The sequence below is a fragment of the Corapipo altera genome, unplaced genomic scaffold, assembly GCF_003945725.1.
Source record: "Corapipo altera isolate COAL_440 unplaced genomic scaffold, ASM394572v1 67, whole genome shotgun sequence".
Classification (NCBI taxonomy): domain Eukaryota; kingdom Metazoa; phylum Chordata; class Aves; order Passeriformes; family Pipridae; genus Corapipo; species Corapipo altera.
Window position 1 is genome coordinate 3,448,504 of NW_020884906.1, and position 17,406 is coordinate 3,465,909.

The window sequence follows — 17,406 nt, forward strand, 5'->3', positions numbered from 1 at the left end:
AAAAACCCTCTGCATGTCTTCATTGCAAATTTCATGTGGAAGAAGTTGGCAGAGTTCTCTCAGCCTAGGAAAGGAAAAAACCTCAGCTGAATACAAGTCATAGAATTCTCATTTTTCAGAATTGTCAACAGCTAGTTTACTGTAGAATAAAGAAAGGCTCATCTACATGCAAGACTGCAAGAGCTTTCCAGAGATAAAAAGTGTTTGCAAAGTTACTGTGGCAATTGTCCCATCTATGCCCAAAGCCCACTGTTGAAGTACATAAGCAAACACATAAAACAGAATCAAACAAGCAAGGAATTACAGCAACAAGTTTATTTAAATCTCACAGAGAACAGGAACAAGCTTCACAACAACTTGGTTAGGAAAATCAGCACTAATCCACATTTTTCCATGTGTGCTATTTTGACTCTGGTATAAACTCTGAAATCTACTTCCACCCACACAACTGCTTCTTGCTTTACAAACTGAGCTGCTGCTGCTCAACAGTTACCAAGGAAAACCTCAGACATGCAAAGCAAACCAAGGCCACTGCCCAGTGCTTGGAACTACAAAAACAAAAAACCCCCTGAACCTGGTCAGTGCACTGACACTCAGATGGAAGTTATTATTCACATTTAACAAGCATGTGGTTAAATAGCATCAGTCCAGAAATTTAATTCCTTTCAGTGATGCCAGTGGGAGGAAATTGCTGTAGACAACTGCACAGTGAACATGAAGTTACAAGACTAAGGACTTTGACAGGATAGTCCATTCTAAGTCTCACAGCTGCTCCAACAGCATCCAAACCATCCCTTTGTGTGGAGAGAACAGTGCAGTCTTGGATAATAAAGGTGCTCCAACAACTGTGGTAAAGGACAGAGATCATTTTGCCTTTGTCAGTCGTGTAACTCTGGCATCCACAGCACTTCCTCCTCAGCTGAGCCAGTGTGAAAAAGCCCCACTTCACTCCCCTCTGCTCCCAGGGAGACTCCAGACAGTTTCTAGTTGGTCTGCAAATCCTTCCCCAAATGGCAGCCTTAAACCAAGAACAGCTTACAGCCTCTTTGTAAAGTATAAAACAGTTTAGGAAACAAAATTTTGCCCTCATTTTAACAGGCAAGAAAAACAAGGAATCAACAGTTTTGAAGCATTTTGAAAATTAGAAGTGTAACATACTAGCTGAAAAAGTTTGGATTTTGTTCTGTGTAACTCTCTTACTTGCTAGAAGTAATTTTGGGTAAGACTTCCCAAAAAAAAAAAAACCAAACCCAAAAATAAGTTCCATAACTGCACGTATTATCCTATGTTCATGCCTTTTAAGAAAAAACAAAACTAAAAAACCAAAACCTTAGACAATTCTGTGTTCCTTGGAGAAGAAGGCTGATAACTCAGCTTCAAAGATAGTAAAGTCTGTCTGAAAGCATCAGATTTGGTTCTCTGTGAATGCTCTGACCAACAAGGAAAGCCAGTTTATGAGCATATTGGCAAGGAGCAGGTACTCTGATAACACCCTGTAGAAGGGGGAGAAAAAAAAAGAGGCAATTATTTTCAAGTAATTTAAATAAGCATGCATTCACTGTAACACACTCTAACAGATACCCCTGGAATTCCAAAGTATGTGCATGCATGTAAAGTTTATATTCCCTGTTGTTTCTGCTGGTTTCTGAAAATAACATTACATACTTTGAACACATAACAGAAGAACAGATGCAAGAAAACCCAAGCTTCCCAACTCCATTCCTCTCCTCACTCCAAAAAAAAAAATCCTTTCACATTCAATATTGGGTCTTGCAGAAGGTGGGACATGGGTTAAGTCAGGCCTAATAGTTAGGATCGTTAAAGTGACAAATCTGAAGCACACCTCAGGCACAAGCTGACTGTGTGCTGGTCTTGGTCTGCAACAGAAGCCTCAAGGGAAGTGGAGGAACAGAATTACACCCCCACATAAAGCAGGAAGTATTTCTGCAGGTAAGAAATAGTCACTTCAAGTTTGCTTTTGACACAGAATTTGGGAATAATACTCAAAATAGCAAGTATTTTCTAGTGAGAATAAAAAGATTAATCTTCAGAGAGATCAGGTTAATTATAAAGCATCTAGTTCTCAAACAACCACTCTAGGTCCCAGGCACACCTGCAGGCTTTTTGGATCTGCATGGGTGTTTTAAGGATACTTGTTTCCACCTTCTTGTGGGTTGTAACTGCACAGAGATGCACAATCTTTGAAGAAAAATATTATCATTTCCCAGAGGAAACACTTACCGACCAGTTATAGTACATGTGGCAGAGTTTGTAGGTCAACCTCTGCAAGTGATCTGGTTTCAGCTGGCTGCCATCATAAATGACATTGTAATGAGTGGGTGAGACACAACCATTTTTCACTGTATGGCTCACAACAAAGAAATCATACCTGTAACAGGAAAAGCAAAGTCTGTTACAGAAAGGGCTGCATTTCTGTAAGGACAGTTGGGCAATCCTGTCAGTACACACTCATTTGGAAATAAACCTTTAACAATCAAAACAAGGAACACTAAAGAGTGAAACACACACTTGAAATGTATGCAATACTCTGATATATACAAATAGTGCACATTGAAACCCATGAAATACTGCATAATACATTTGTAAAATGTAAGCTTACCCATTTCTTTCATCTACAAATTCACTCTGATCTCTCTCCAAAAGGACAGAATTGTGCAAAGTCATTTTCTACTTGATCCCACAGTCCATTTAATGTATATTAATATATTTCCTTTACTATAAAGCTGTCAGCAAAAGGACTAAGTGTTACTTCTACAGTAACTTACCACTCTGGTCTGGTAATCACTGTATCAACAACAGTGCCAGGGGGTGGGTTTTTAAGTCCTCCACCAACCTCTGCAAAGAACCGGGCACCCACTCGTTTCTTCACAACGATCACAGTAAGTCTTGGACTGAAATAAAGGAAAAAACCCAAAAGCTATCATGAAAAACTGCACTATGAGTACTTGAGGAACAGGGCAATAATTCCACAAATAAGTCCTCATTAATTCACTGATTTAGATTAAATGACAGTTTTCATAAATTTGGATTTTCAGTTTAGATGCAACTCTGATACTATTTCTCACTAATCCAACATACATTTAACTTCATAGGGAGCCAGAAAAACAGAGCAAAAAGAGATAATCTAAATACAGATCAGATTTCTATTCTCTACCCACCCCACCATTTCATACAGAAAACACTGCCTTAATGGCTTGCTCTTTATCAAAAATGCTGTTAACAGAAACTAAAGAGAAGAAATAAGCACCTCAAATCCTCCGAGCTGTGACTTCTGTCGGGTTCTACTTGCCTGCAGTGTAAGGAAACATGTTCATTTTTCAGAGCAGGTTAAGTCACTGCTGTTAAGGTTAAAAGCAGAATGTTGAAAACTGTGCAGAATATAAATGACTGGACAACATAGTCCTTTCAGAAGTGGAAAGAAAAAAAAATGGACTTACCACGTAAGAGTCATCAGGCTATGATCAACCAGTTGGAAAAAAGCATTAATTACCACTTCCATCAAGAATGCCTAAGGAGTGTTATGTGCATACATGTGTATTGCAGTCATGTGGTGTAATGTAATAGGAAAATTCTTAGTACATGCATGTCAGGTATCTGAAATCATGTAAACAATCATCAGAAAGGCAGTTATTTGAGCTCCAGTAAAAATAAGCACGGACAGAAAGACAACACAGTCTTTGTCCATAACCTCGTTTTGTATCCCAGGGCTGATTTCTCTTGCAGTATAAACAAGAGGGGTGGTGGGAACAGATTTACCTGTAGAAAGAACCAACGCTCTTCAAGCAATCCAGGAATTGAGGCACTTCATAATTAACCAGAGTATTTAGCTGACCATCTCCAACACCATCACGGTACACAAAGATACGAGAGGGCAAACACTTATTCCACTTGAACCAGTTTCTTAGAGCAGCTTAAAAACAAACAAACAAACAAAAAAAAAAACCCCAAGAGTAAAAGTTGTTAGCTGTAATGAAAATTTATTCCAAAGTAAAAAGTGGATTTTTATTACTGGATAAACAGCTGCAAGTTTGAAAACTAAGGTCCTCAATCTTTCGGTCACCTGAAACAGGTGAGTATCATGTTACACAAATATTACCTGCAAAAAAGAACTCTGTGTACTGACAAAAAACAACAGAACCTAAGGAGACTCTCTGCTCCACTGGCCTCCCTCACAGCAGGGAGCTGTCCTCCTTTACATCCAACTCTGTTAAAACATTCTTTGAAGTTCACTGAGAAGTAATTTGTAATTATTGCAAAGAAATATTGGAATCAATGAAAGACTGTACACAAAATGCTCTTATTAGTTTTCAGAGATATTTACAACTGTATTTTTAATCTGTTTCTATGCAAGTTGGTCACACCTCCCCTCGAGGCAGTAGGGGAGGTGTGTTTTGAGGATCTGACTCCACAAGAGCAGAACTCCTTCCCTTACTTTGCAAGCAGGCTTTGATTCCATCCACAAGTTCTTGCCCACGACTTTGAACAACGCAGCGGGAGAACCACCTGTGAAGAACAAAATAAAAAGACCTTCAAAGCATTTCCTAGGCTTCATTCAATGAAGTTATTTTTAAAATGCCTATAAGCAGTTAAATCTTTGTGGGTGTTGTTGGTCAGTGCAGCCAAGGAAGATTTATATGAGAATATTTCCCCCACGGTAAAAGTGCCATAGCACCACTTGAAATCCCTCTCGATCAAAAATAACATTCACACAAGTCAACTGAAAAGGAGAAAGAGCCTGTCACATGCTGATACCCTCTATTCCATGCACTATGGAAGAAGGACAAGGCTACTCCTTTAAGAGAAAGCAGTGGAAAAACTTAATTCACGATATATTTCTTATTAACAGTGTACAGCAAACCAATTTGGATATTTTCCTGGTGGACCACCACATTCAAGGCACTTTTCAGTTAAGGGAAAGGTCCTTCTTTTATTTTTTTTCTTTTTTCCTGCCTTTGGCAAATCTTACCTTGTCATTGACTGATTCAGGCTAGAGACAAATCCTGCCACTGACAGCCTTCCAGTTACAGTGTCATGGTAACAATCAATTCCCACAATCATCACCTGCTTCAGCTTAAAAGAAGTCAATACAGAACATGTATTAGTACATGAAGATGTGCTGTAAGGCAACAAGATCATGACACAAGCTGTATGGTTTCAGGACACTTAAGTAATCCATGGGTACTGAATTCTTGGATTAAGCATCTCCCTGTGTTAGATTTAAATTCATGCCTCTTCTCACAGGCATAGAAACTACTCAAAGAACACTCCATTTTATTTCTTGGGGGAGAAAAGGCTTGCTTTTTAAGTGAAGCTCAGAAAAAGAGTTACCAATTTAAAATAAATAATTAAATCACTTACTGGGATCTCAACACTCCAAAGTTCTCCACCCATTTTGCAGTTCATTTGCAGGGCAATTTTTGTTGCAACAGTCATAATTGTCTGAGATTTGCTTAGAGTACGAGCAAGCACACACTGACTTGGAATGGGGCAATCTGTACATAAGTATTTCTTGATGGCATCATATTTATCTTTTCGGGAACTGGACAAAATACAAACCACCTTTAAAGAAAAAAAAAATGCTTTGTAAGAAGCTGCATTCTAAGATTTACAGAGCACTTTGGAGTTCTTTAGGAAAAGTTTCTTACCCTCAAGAGAAATACCCAAGTGTTCACAGCGAGAGAAGTAAGTGTAAAGTTTCAGTGTCTGTGCATCAGAGCTAAGGACAAAGGCTCTTATTCAGAAGGGTACTCATAGTTAGGCTTAGATTTGAACAGGAGTATGATCAGGCATCTAGTGGATTCTCAGGAGCCAAGAGTAGGATTTCTGAAGACAAATCCCACAAGTCTTAAACACCAATTACAGAGATTAACATGATTTGAAATTATGGATTCAGTTACGTACTATGTTTGTGTCAGGGGTAACCCTTTGCTGTAAAACCCTTAAGTAAGCTTCTGTTCTGTCATCTACTTCAATCCTAAAAAGAAAGAGAAAAAATGCTTATAGAAAAAAAAAAAACATTTAACACCTACTGAAACTTCAGAAAAAAACCCCAACAGCTGTTGAAACTACTTATGCATAAGCATAAAAGCCCCCTGTACATCAGTACTGTATTGTCACATTTACAGCTATTAATAACCATATAATATTCACACATTTTGAAGATGAAGAGGAATCACCTCAAGTTTAGGCTTCCAAACACAATGAAATTCAAAGTTAAAGGCAAGCACAGGCACTCAAAGGAGGATATTTGTAACAAGAATATATCAGAATTAGAATACAACTTAAGTCAGCATGAAAATACATATTCCTCCTTTTGTTAAATATGGCTCTACTCAAGAAGGTTTTGCTCAAAGACTGTCTAATGTTTCTTGGTTTTGCCATGTGAAAAGTTCTCAGATATAAATGTAGTAATAAATGAGTAGGGAAGTCAGTCAAACTGTACAGTTTGCATCCTGAAAACAACTTTGCTTTATGAAAGTTCTCACAAAAGTCAGTAGTGTGACATACTGCACCATCTCCTCATTTAAAAGCCTAAGCATGGGAACAGACACATTTTAAGAAGTATAAAATGGTTTTCCCACCAGCTTTCTACAGACACTTACAAGGTGGGCCTGCTCATCCTGATCCCCATGGAGGGGGTGACCTTGTAGAGGTTCTGAATTAAGGTATTGGCAACGTCGTGGTTGCGCCGCGTGTGGATCAACAGCCAGTTGTCCATGGGCACAGCACGGATTAAGGGAACTCCCCTGGTCTCCTTTGTCCAGTCAGCAAACTGAGGGTTGTAATCAACCTGTGAAAAGATGGGAAAGAAAGAAAATCAACACCCTACCAGGCAAGCTATACCAGAACTACTTCCTGACACACTTCAAGAACAGACTGTAACACTTCTGCCTAGAACAGGACCTCATTTTTACCTGTCCCTTTACTGCCATTGTCAGTAATTTAAAATAAGCTTTATGCTGCCCTATAAAGAAATCACACTCTTGAAGTAATTCATTCCTAATTATTCAAAAATACTTCTGTTTTTTTAGTCCAGATTAAGTTGTTACTATTTGCTACACAGACTCTGGTGTAAAGACATAGCTTTAGATGTAGACTTCTTTTTCTCCCATTTTTCTTTTTAATAGGGTAACTGCTTGAGAAAAAGAAAAGTATTATTATAAAGGAAACAACACATCTTTTAAATAGCAAGAATTAAAAGAGCTTTACAAATACAGTATCTGGATCTGTACAGCTGTGCTAAGTGCCCTTTTCCATCCAGCAGCCATTCAAAACAAAAATCTCTAGTACAGAGCAAATCTCTAATGTTTTATGACAATCTATGGTTTAATTCAAATTTAGATTATTCATACTGCTCACCCCACCTTTAAGTGTTCTATCTACTGAACTGAAATAATTAGTGGCTTTTCATCTGAAAGCCTTGATACTTTAATAAATGGAAACTAGTTAGAAACATCTCTAGTCTCCTAGTTTGTGTACCTGAAAAGACTTTTTCTGGACAGAGGGACTGTTTTGCAAGGAAGACACTATTCTAATGTAGTGCTTTCAAGAGTCTCTAAATAGAACTTGTAAACAGTTTAAGAAGTTTGCAAGTCTTCTGCTTGGACAAAGATTTGTGTGCAATGTTTTTACTCATTATCCCTCATTTATAAAATCAAAAAGTACGATTTCCTTCCTTAAGAACTTGTTTCATCGGTGAGAGATCCAGAAGATTTTGGAAGCTGATTTATTATTTACCATGTTTCCTGATTGAAAGATCTTTTCTCCTTGAACAACTCTTCCCGTAAAGGCCACTGATTTATAATCAAAGTTTAAACCCCAGTTTCCAAGTTCCTTCTGAACGTTGTCATCTCTGTTTAAAAAACAAAATTTAAATGAAAAACATAAGAAATTTGTTCTTGCTGAGTTTTTTTTTTTTTAAAACTAGTAAAATTTCTAAAGTTTTGCTGCAAGAAATAAGTTAATTATACAAATTTTTCACGACACAGAGGTACAGAAGATGTTGAGGTGGCATACTTTTGGATGTAGTGAAGAAGTCTCCCAACTTCCCGTTGCCTTTGCTCAGGAGGCAGCCGGGTGTGAATCGCCAAGTCCTTCATCATGTTGAAGTCAGTTCGCATCTTCTCCGTTAATCCTGGTAAGGGCAAAAGCTTTTTCTGAGCAAAAGTTAAGACTAAGGACTATGGAAATTCAAATTCCAAGCCATACAGATTGATGATGCATGTACTGCAGGCAGAGAAAGTGGTGGCAGTAGTAGTCAAGGTTTTCGGTTTCACAGAAAAAAAAAATTCTGGATTTTTGTGCTTGAGAGGAAACCACATGAGGAATGCAAAATGAAGACCACACAAGGTGTTCATTTACATTTCCAAATCAAATCAAAACAGTGTTGAGATGGACAGGTACTGCTAGTGCAAAGTGAGTATCTCAGAGCAATATACATATTTATAGATCTTACAAAATTATCTATTTCTAGTAAATGTCTCTTTTTCAACAGAAATTCTACCACCAAAAGTCTCTACAAGTTATCAGTGTGCCAGTGTTGAACACTGTACCTGCAGATTATGCAACAGCAAAACCCCTCCAACTTTTCAGCCTTGTTTAAAATCTTTTAGCTACGAAACTTGTTTCTAAACTCACATTTATAAAAACCAAAACATTTCTACTGAACAAAAGGCTGCTGTCAAAATCCCATTTCAGTAGCCATTATGGTTTGACAAATGCTTTAATATGAAAAAATACTACAGTACCTGTTAGAGAGCACAGCTCTGGAATTAGAACCACAGTTCCTTCCACATTTCTACTCTTCTTCAGCTGACTGATCAAGACAGGCTGCTTTGGATCACCAATGTCTATATTATATTGCTGTGTTAGAAATATATATTCCATGTTAGTTTACTCATAACAAAGCTTTGGCTTTCCTAACCTCGTTTCTGCATGCTGTGACAATGCATCTGTATTCCTCCCATATCACCTCTCCCTGCTGCCACCTTCCATATGCTTCCTTTTTAAGTTTTCCCAAGAGCTCCTTGCTCATCCATGCAACCCTTCTGACATTTTTGCCTGACCAATTACTCCCTGGGATGGAGTATTCCCACCAAACCATACTGTGGAGGTTACTTACTGATCTCAAGTTACATAGTATCCATTAAACATAACATTCTATTAGAAATATTAATTACAAATCCATGCATCATAAGCAAACCTGTAACAATGCTCCAACCTTCCCAGTTACAGCACAACACACACAGTTAAGCTTCCATACCTTTTTGTAGTACTCCAGGAAAGTGATCTCAGCACCATCTGATTTTCTAAAGGTGGCCATTGGATTGCTATCCCAGTTGATGTCATCGATTCTGTATGTTCTGTTATTGTACCTACATAAACATTTAATCAGGTTTTGTTTAAATCTCAAATAGGAAAGAAATACAACTGTGAGACAAAAAGTTAATCACAATACTCAAGTTGAAAGTTTTTCTCCTATCAGAAGCAGTAACTTCAAGTTTTCAATTGTAACAGGCTCTCAATTCTACCAAAAACTGAGTTGTAGTAAAACCAAAAGAAAACATAACTAACCCAATATGTACTTTCTGCTTTTTTAAATGCTGTCACCTTGATTAATTTGCCAGTTTGACAATGACAGCATTTCCATGCTTTCTGATGCTTCATTGTGTACTTCAGGACGTGGAGCATAGAGAGATTTAAGACAACAAGAGCCCACAGAGACTCACCTTGTGAGAACAATTAAACCAATCAGCTCTTTAGCACAGGCATCTCTAAATCCTGCCTCTCCAACCTGGGAATGAACACTGTGCATAACATCCAACACTGTCTCACCACGAAGAACCTTATGGCTCACATCTGCACACAACATGATGTTCTCCTCATACTGGAGGATGGAACTTGAGAAGCCTGGCCACACCATCAACCTGTCAAAGGAGAACACACACAATCCTAACGTGCTTTAGAGCATCTTCATTCTCACCCCTTATTTCTGTCCACTTTCATGGACATCAGAAAGCAGTGAAGACACTAAGAAACCACTATCCAAATATAAACAAGCTCTTAAAAATTAACAAAATGAAAAATATTTTACACGTAGCTGTCTTTAATCACCCCAAAATAAGATTAACTGAATGATGCAGCTATAACTGAAGTGAAAGCAAGGATGCCTCAAAAGCTAAGAAATTTAATTCATGCTATTAAATATCTCACAGACAAAGTGTGTAGGTATTTAAGACACTTTTAAGAGAAAAAGACCAGCAGTTTATGTAGTAGAACACTGCCCAGTTTCTTCCACCAACTGGGATCTTACACATACACACTAAGTCAGGAGAATGAGATTTTATGCTTCCCATGAATACCTGTTTTTATGAGCATGGTTTTATTACAAGATAAATCACCAAATATCAACCCCTCTCCCAGCTCCCCTCCTAAACCTAAGTACTTTTGCCACACCTGTGATTAGGGATGCTGACTGGATCCCCAGGGTTGTAATAATTACGGCCAATCTGTTGCAAATTGAGCATCTTCAAAAGCCTAGAAAAGTTGAAATATGAATGTCACTTAGCATTATTATTATTATTATTCAGTTTATCACACTATGCATGATCCCATTCCTCTGCACAACCTCATTTTTTTATTCATCTGACTAGATAAAACATGAACTTTTTAAAATGAGTTTAATGAAAAGGTCATGGACACTTATTAATGACAACCAGGTGAGGTAAATTCAAATGCAACCCAACCCTTCTCCAACCAGTTGAAGGTAACAGTCCAAACAAGCTACACCTCAGATGAACCAGACAGTCCAAGCACCACAGTAAAGTGGAAATACTACAGCCAAAAAAAGTAATTTGCCTGCTCTATTATTTGCTTTAAGAGGCAAACCCACAGACACAAGAAGAGAGTAGGGACAGGAATATCTGCCTATGACAGTCAGCATTCCAGTGTCAATCTGCTTGCTCAGGAAAAAGGTATAAACTCATTTCACACTAACATGAGCCAGAAATACACACATAATGCACATTAAAACATTGCCAGATGTGGTTGGCCACATAGTAACAACAACCAGAAGGGCTTAAAAACTTACATTTGCAATACTTATTTACTAAAATCTATTCTTTGGAATGGAAAACCTTAAGTCATGTATTTTCAGAATGACTTTTTATAAGAATGTAATTTGTACAGCAAACCTTCTAAAAATGATGTTGTAAAAATGCAGACATGTAGGTGAAGAAGGTGGCAACTCATTAGTCAAAGTGACTGTTATCTTCACATCCTCCCCATTTCGAGTCCTACTAAACAGCTCAGTAACCTGAGAAAGTGAAATGAGGTTAATAAAGCTAGAGGCAAACAGGGCTGCATCTGGACTTGGCTCCAGTAATATCAAACTGGACTTGTACACTGAGATTCTATGCAATAATTCAAGACTAATTGAAAAAGGAATTTGATTCTCTACCAGGACTGTAAATTACAACCTGATTTGGGTGAAGATGACTAACAGTAGAATGGAGACTATCCCCAGAGCAGCTGAATTCAAGATCAAGATAAGGAGATCACTTACCAATTACCACGACAGGAAAAAGACTCAATTTGAGGAAATAAACTTAATATATTGCCAACTAACATACATTTAATTACTGGTTCAGGTACTGGGAGGCAAAAAGACAAAAGATTAGAACACACAGTGAAAACATCTTCCTCCTCTCCCTTTTCCTAACCTAGCTACACTCTGGACTCCTGTGTTCCCTCTGACCACCACTGGCTACACTCAGTCCCTCCGGTGAGGCAGTGAGTGGCACGAGGGGCAGGGGTCAGCAGCAGTATATAGTGTTTTCCCTTTGCTGCTCCTTTCTTCTTAGATTTTTCTTCTGCTTTGATATTCTTCCCTTCTTTTTAAATACACAGAGGTGCCACCAGCTTTGGTCTGTGATGGGTCCATTGTGAAGCTGGCTGAAAATGACTGTGTACAACACAGGGCAGCCTGACCCCTTCCCACAGGAGCCACCCCAGACCCCCCTGCTACAAAAACCCTGCCACACACCCCCAATTCATCCACCCTTTCAATTATGTTGAATGTTAATTTACAGAAGTTACGAAAAGAATTAAGCAGAAAGAAAACTAAAGGAGAAATACTGTCTGTACTACCCACTTCAGTGCAGAGGGTTATTCTAACATGCAGAAACTTCTGGTTCTAATGCTTAGGTTATCACCAAATTTCTCTACACGAGCAAATCAGCTTACACTAATACCCTCAATCCAACTAAACATTACTTGTGGGACATCAATTCCCTGACTTCACCCTGGCTAGTAAGGAACGAGAAGCATCACAAAACGCGAGTCGAAATAAAAAAAATAAAGCAGCATTCTCGTGTCATACCCTATTCCGGAGTTTCTGTGGCAAGAACAATATTGACCCATCGAAGGCGTGGGTCCTTCCAATGTGCTCCTCGTGCTGGAAGAGCAGAGCGGATCGAAGGCGGCGCGATTCCATCTCGGGGCTGTAGCCAACGTGGTACTGGTACAGAGCCCACTGGGGTCGAGACGTCAAACGATAGTGGTTGGAAGTTAATTTTATCAGTCTACCTGACGTACCTAAAATGAGAGGCAAATATCTGAACAGTGGCAACATTTTAGCAGTTTATGTTCGTTCAACAGCTCTCAGAGGTTTTTGAAAACTATGGCGTTCAGACAAAGATCAGAGGTGGGTTGTGCTGTGCATCTGTCCAAGCTCGGTGAGCTATGGCAGTGTTATGAGACAGTCATCTGCTCATCAGAGCTTTCTGTAACTCCTTCAGCTGGCAGGAGCACTCTCACATCACATGAGGTAAGCATTTAGATCAGCAACCTGTACACAGATGGAAAGGGAAAACAGCAGCCAGCACTACAGCTGCCTACAAAGGACAGAGATCCATCAACTAGCAGCACAGCTCTAGACAGAATAACTCAGAATGAGAACAACTACACTGCTCCTGGCCCAAAGTGACTTGAGCAGAACTAAGCCCTGTCATTCCTGGGCCTGTGCCATGCTCCAGTCATCACTCAATTAATCAAAAGTGGACTACAGTCATTGCTATATGGTGTGATGTCTCATACTTACAATATAAAACCATCATCAGCATAGAACTTGCACTGTGGAGCATTAAAAGGATGAAGGGATTGCATTGTAGCAGGCATACAGGACCATCATGACAGTCTGCTGTACTTGTCATAAGCACGAGTTCAACTCCAGAAAAGAAGCATGTCACCTTTTCTTTAAACTAAAAAGTTTCCTTGAGAAGAGATTTCAAATTCCACATTTATTTAGAGATCTTTATCAATTTGGTTAGTGAATGGATTACAAGAGCAACTTTTAATCTTTTTCTAGTACATAGTAAAGGTTTTTGTGGGTTTTGGTTTTGTTTTGTTTTGTGGGGGTTTTTTTGTTGTTGTTGTCTCATTTGGGTTTTTTGTTTGGTTGGTTTTTTTGTTTGTTTTTTTTTTTTTACTCAGCTCTCTAGGGGAAACTAAAAGCAGAAGTCAGGAAAACCATTTTTCATTTCAACTTGTTTATGTGTCTATAGTCTAAACATACCAGTTTTTGATTCTTGAACATGCAGCATGGCTTGTCGAGTATTGACCCCCAGGTCATGGTAATCCCTCCGACGGCCACCCCTCTCTCGTAAACACAAATCCTGGAGTCCCGAGGAAACCCGTAATCCTAATGGTTTGAAATTTGAGGAAGAATCAGAATCAAGTAATAGATATATTATAGATATTGTTATATATTATGCAAATTAGAATTAAATACAATTCAGTTTTGAAAGGCACGCATATAAATTTAAGAGAAATCATGAAATGTTAGTTTTCAGATTTTGCTATGCAGCAAACATCTTAAAACAGAATTCAAGGAACACATAGTAACTTCTGAAAATTTAGGGACAGGTAACTAGTAAGAAAATAGAACAGCTCACAACAGGATGACAAAAAAACCCCAGATGTCAATCCTCCAAATCAATAATCTCTTCTGCAAATACAGGGAGGACAGGTCTCTTTCCTTTTAGCTCCAGCTGCCACCAAATGTAAATACACTGTGATGTGAAACAGGCAAGAAAGTTTAATTTCCTTATTAAGATTCAAGAAAGTAATGAAGTAGCAAAACAAAATTTACTGTTGGTACTCATGTAGTTAATTGTGTCAACTATTTTGACAGAGGACGTGGTACACATGAGGTACTTCTCAAAATTCCTCATTCAGTTAGAGTGACAATGCCATCATCACAAGGTTACGTATCGCGACCTTCTCCAAATCTTACTAATAAATCTCATTTTGAAAAGACAAAGAAACAGTCTAAAGAATATCTTAATTGCATTCTCTTCAAAACACAAGCTCTTGTGGGCAATGAACTTTTTGTCCCTGTCTGACCTTCTGGCCTTCTCTCCTGATGAACGCTCCCAAAGCCCCTCAGTCGTCCGTGGCCTCCGTGGTCTCCCGACGATTGTGACTCAACACTGACCCGCCGGGGCTGCCGAGCCTCACCCAGCTGACCTGGCAGATCCAGTGCCACCTGCCAGGGTTGGGAACAACTTTTTCTACTGCAACTGAAGAAACACCATACTTCCAAGAGTACAGCACAACATTCAGTAAGTAGAGAATACTCAAATACCCAAGTGGAAGAGTTCCAGAAGATTAAATCTGTTTTTCCTGTATTAAGTTGCAGTTATTACTCTACACTTTAAACTCAAAAATACTGAAGTTCAGGATTTTTTTCCTAAGTTAATATTCATTTAACTAACAGTCAATACAAATCTTTCCAAGTTCTAACTAAAATTCATGGACTTCTCATTTCAGATCAGTAGCTAAGCAGGTCTCCTTGCTCTTACACTCTCCACCTTGTAAGATCTGTCAAATGTACACCCTCTAAGAAGTCTGTAAATACCTATAAGTACTACTGCAAAGATCCAATGTGCAACAACCCTGCAAAGTACACATGAAAGTTATCAGAGCCCAGTGCTACCACAGTAACAGCACATTACAAAGTTCTGTGCTCCCTATAGATAGTATTCATAAAAGTAGTTCAGCAAAGTTCTCTACTTTGCTTCTCTCACCTATACTCCATCCTTGCCTCTGAAGGAAGTGGCAATGCCATCTACACAGATTCTCTAACCCAACACTGAGCCCCTGAGCTGACTGTATTCCTTTCCCATCCACAAAAGGACCTGAGCAGAGCTCCATGTCTGCTGTATTATGACGTCTCTGTATCAGACCAGTGTCAAAATCAAATGTTATTGTTCACTTCTTCCTCCCATCCTTCCCTGCCATCCAGAGTATGTTCTCTCTTAGGCTGAGATACAGTGCATGCCTAAGCCCTCACTTTCCAAACATTTAATATAAACCCTCTTATTCATTCCACAACCCCTTTTCAACATATCTTTGGAAACACTTCTGGAACTAACCCTCTTGGGAGACAGATACACACAGTCTACATGACAGAAGAGTGGCAGCCTATATAGAAACAGAAAGCCAAAACAGACTTTTCTCCACTCAGAATTCATCAGTATTCACAGTCCATATAAAGTATCTAACCCCTACCTTTTCTATTACTTTCCTCTTCACTCAGAGCAGGACACTGATACCACTCCCTGACTTCTGTTAACAATTCTGTGCAAATCAAAGAGGCCAAATCTGAATCAATCAAGTCTCTTAGGTTTATAAATTCTGTTCCAGGGCCAAGAGGTGCATCAGTGCTACTGCTAATGCACAACAGATTTCACTGTTTGAGAAACAGAACTGTTAATTACCTTCTATCACTATTTAATCTCATCTGACACTGGCAAGAAAATTACCAGGAACACTCCTCCAGTCTGCCCATGTGTTCAAATGAAAGATGACCACTGATAACTGATACACTTAAGAAGCTGCTTTAAAAAAATCTCCAGGTATGTAGCCATGGCTGCAAACACAGAAGTATCAGCCATTTTCAAGTGACAGTTTGATCAGTGCCTGTAAGTGCAAGACAAGCCCTAAATACTACCTCCAATGCATAAACTCCTTGCTACTGAAATTAAAACCAAGAAGAACAGGTCAGAACACCTGCCAGACCCAGGTTCTGCCCAAATATGAATCAATAGCAGCAGCAGCCTAATATATGCTGCTTCTCTGCAGGGTAGCACAGAGGACAAAGAAGGCTGTGAAAATATCTATTTCCCCCCAGCTCTATAATATATATATATTTAACTATATATTAAATAGTTTGTAAGGACACCAGAATGTCCTTAATAAAATGGAGTTATATTAACTATACATCTAACATAATATATACATACACACATGCAATATCTAACACATATGCCTGAGGTATGACAACCCCTGTTGCATTCACTTAAAAGAAAACCAACTCACAGTTGGATCTCCTGCCATAGGTCCAGCAGCCTCCTGTCTGGGAGGTCTCCCCCTGGCTCTCGCTCGGGCTCTTCCCGTCATCTTCTAAAACAAACAACTTACACCGTTAGTGCTCCATTGCCTCCTTCCCCATCCTTATCCCGACAAATATTACGAGCAGCACCCCACTGCATTTGCCACGCTTTAATTTCAGTTAAGTCAGTAAAACGCACCCCTCTTGGAAACATTTTTGGATCTCCGCACTAACAGAGCCATGACGGGGAGCGTGGGGAAGCTTTACAGGCAGGTTTGCACTGACTGGCACAGGCCACCACGAATCCTGAGGCTGGTAAGTCAATTAGACCGGAGAGCACGGCAGGGCCTGCAGCCTCAGCCAAGCGTAACTCAAAGCCTCCTAACGTTACTTTCCAGTCTCTCAATTCAGCCTGATTTGTTACACCAGGAGCAGCTTCACCCAGAGCACGGGCCAGCGTTACCGCCTGGTCACTGCCGCCCCCGACCCCGACCTGCCCATCTTCTCCCCTCACAGCCGCCCTTCCCGGCCCCACCACCCCTGCCCGCCTCGAGCCATCCTTAGGGCCACAGTGCGCACCCACAGCCTCCCAGCCCCGCTGGTCCTTGGCGTTACCTTGTCCTGCCCTCCAGCTGCAAGAGGACTCTGCTCCTACGCAGCGGCAAAGAAGGGGCCGTCGCCGCACGATTTAGTACCTTCCGACGGCCACACCCCGGGGCCACTGCCCGCACCGCCCCCGCACCGCCCCCGCACGGCCCCCGCAACAAGCCCCCGCAACAAGCCCCGCAACAAGCCCCGCAACAAGCCCCGCAACAAGCCCCGCAACAAGCCCCGCAACAAGCCCCCGCAACAGCCCCTCACCGCCCTCGGCACGAGCCGCCGGGGCGAGGAAGGAACACGCGCTCGGCGCTGATTGGCTGCCGAGGCCCGAGCCCGGCCGAAGAGCGCGGCCGAAGAGAGCTGAAGGGAGTCGAAAGAAGACGAAGAGAGCC

The 17,406-nt window shown here is 40.1% G+C and overlaps 1 protein-coding gene across 4 annotated transcripts; it reads right to left on the reverse strand.

The window, feature by feature from the left end:
• Positions 1–297: 297 nt before the first annotated feature.
• Positions 298–17,179, reverse strand: PIWIL1 (piwi like RNA-mediated gene silencing 1). Of its 4 annotated transcripts, none has more exons than XM_027652293.1 (22): positions 17,030–17,179; positions 16,402–16,482; positions 14,425–14,566; positions 13,595–13,720; positions 12,401–12,615; positions 11,214–11,335; positions 10,477–10,557; positions 9,750–9,947; positions 9,284–9,395; positions 8,769–8,883; positions 8,038–8,155; positions 7,759–7,873; positions 6,624–6,811; positions 5,923–5,995; positions 5,380–5,580; positions 4,988–5,091; positions 4,454–4,524; positions 3,778–3,931; positions 3,269–3,310; positions 2,787–2,912; positions 2,242–2,389; positions 298–1,493 (listed from the first exon to the last, which is right to left on the reverse strand). In XM_027652293.1, the coding sequence occupies exons 2-22, from the start codon at positions 16,480–16,482 to the stop codon at positions 1,377–1,379; spliced, it is 2,649 nt and encodes an 882-aa protein (XP_027508094.1). In that variant the 5' UTR covers positions 17,030–17,179; the 3' UTR covers positions 298–1,376. The 4 variants fall into 4 exon arrangements, with proteins under 4 accessions (XP_027508094.1, XP_027508093.1, XP_027508095.1 ...); XM_027652292.1 differs by having other exon boundaries at positions 16,402–16,485; XM_027652294.1 differs by lacking the exon at positions 17,030–17,179 and adding an exon at positions 16,745–16,748.
• Between the last annotated feature and the right edge of the window lie 227 nt (positions 17,180–17,406).

Coding starts and splice junctions, on each gene's coding strand:
- PIWIL1 (XM_027652293.1), bottom strand. CDS start 16,482: ATGACGGGAAGAGCCCGAGCGAGAGCCAGGGGGAGACCTCCCAGACAG. Junction 12,616..13,594: donor TGTTCAAGAATCAAAAACTG/GTATGTTTAGAC, acceptor CTCTCATTTTAG/GTACGTCAGGTAGACTGATA. Junction 3,311..3,777: donor AGCGTTGGTTCTTTCTACAG/GTAAATCTGTTC, acceptor CTTACACTGCAG/GCAAGTAGAACCCGACAGAA.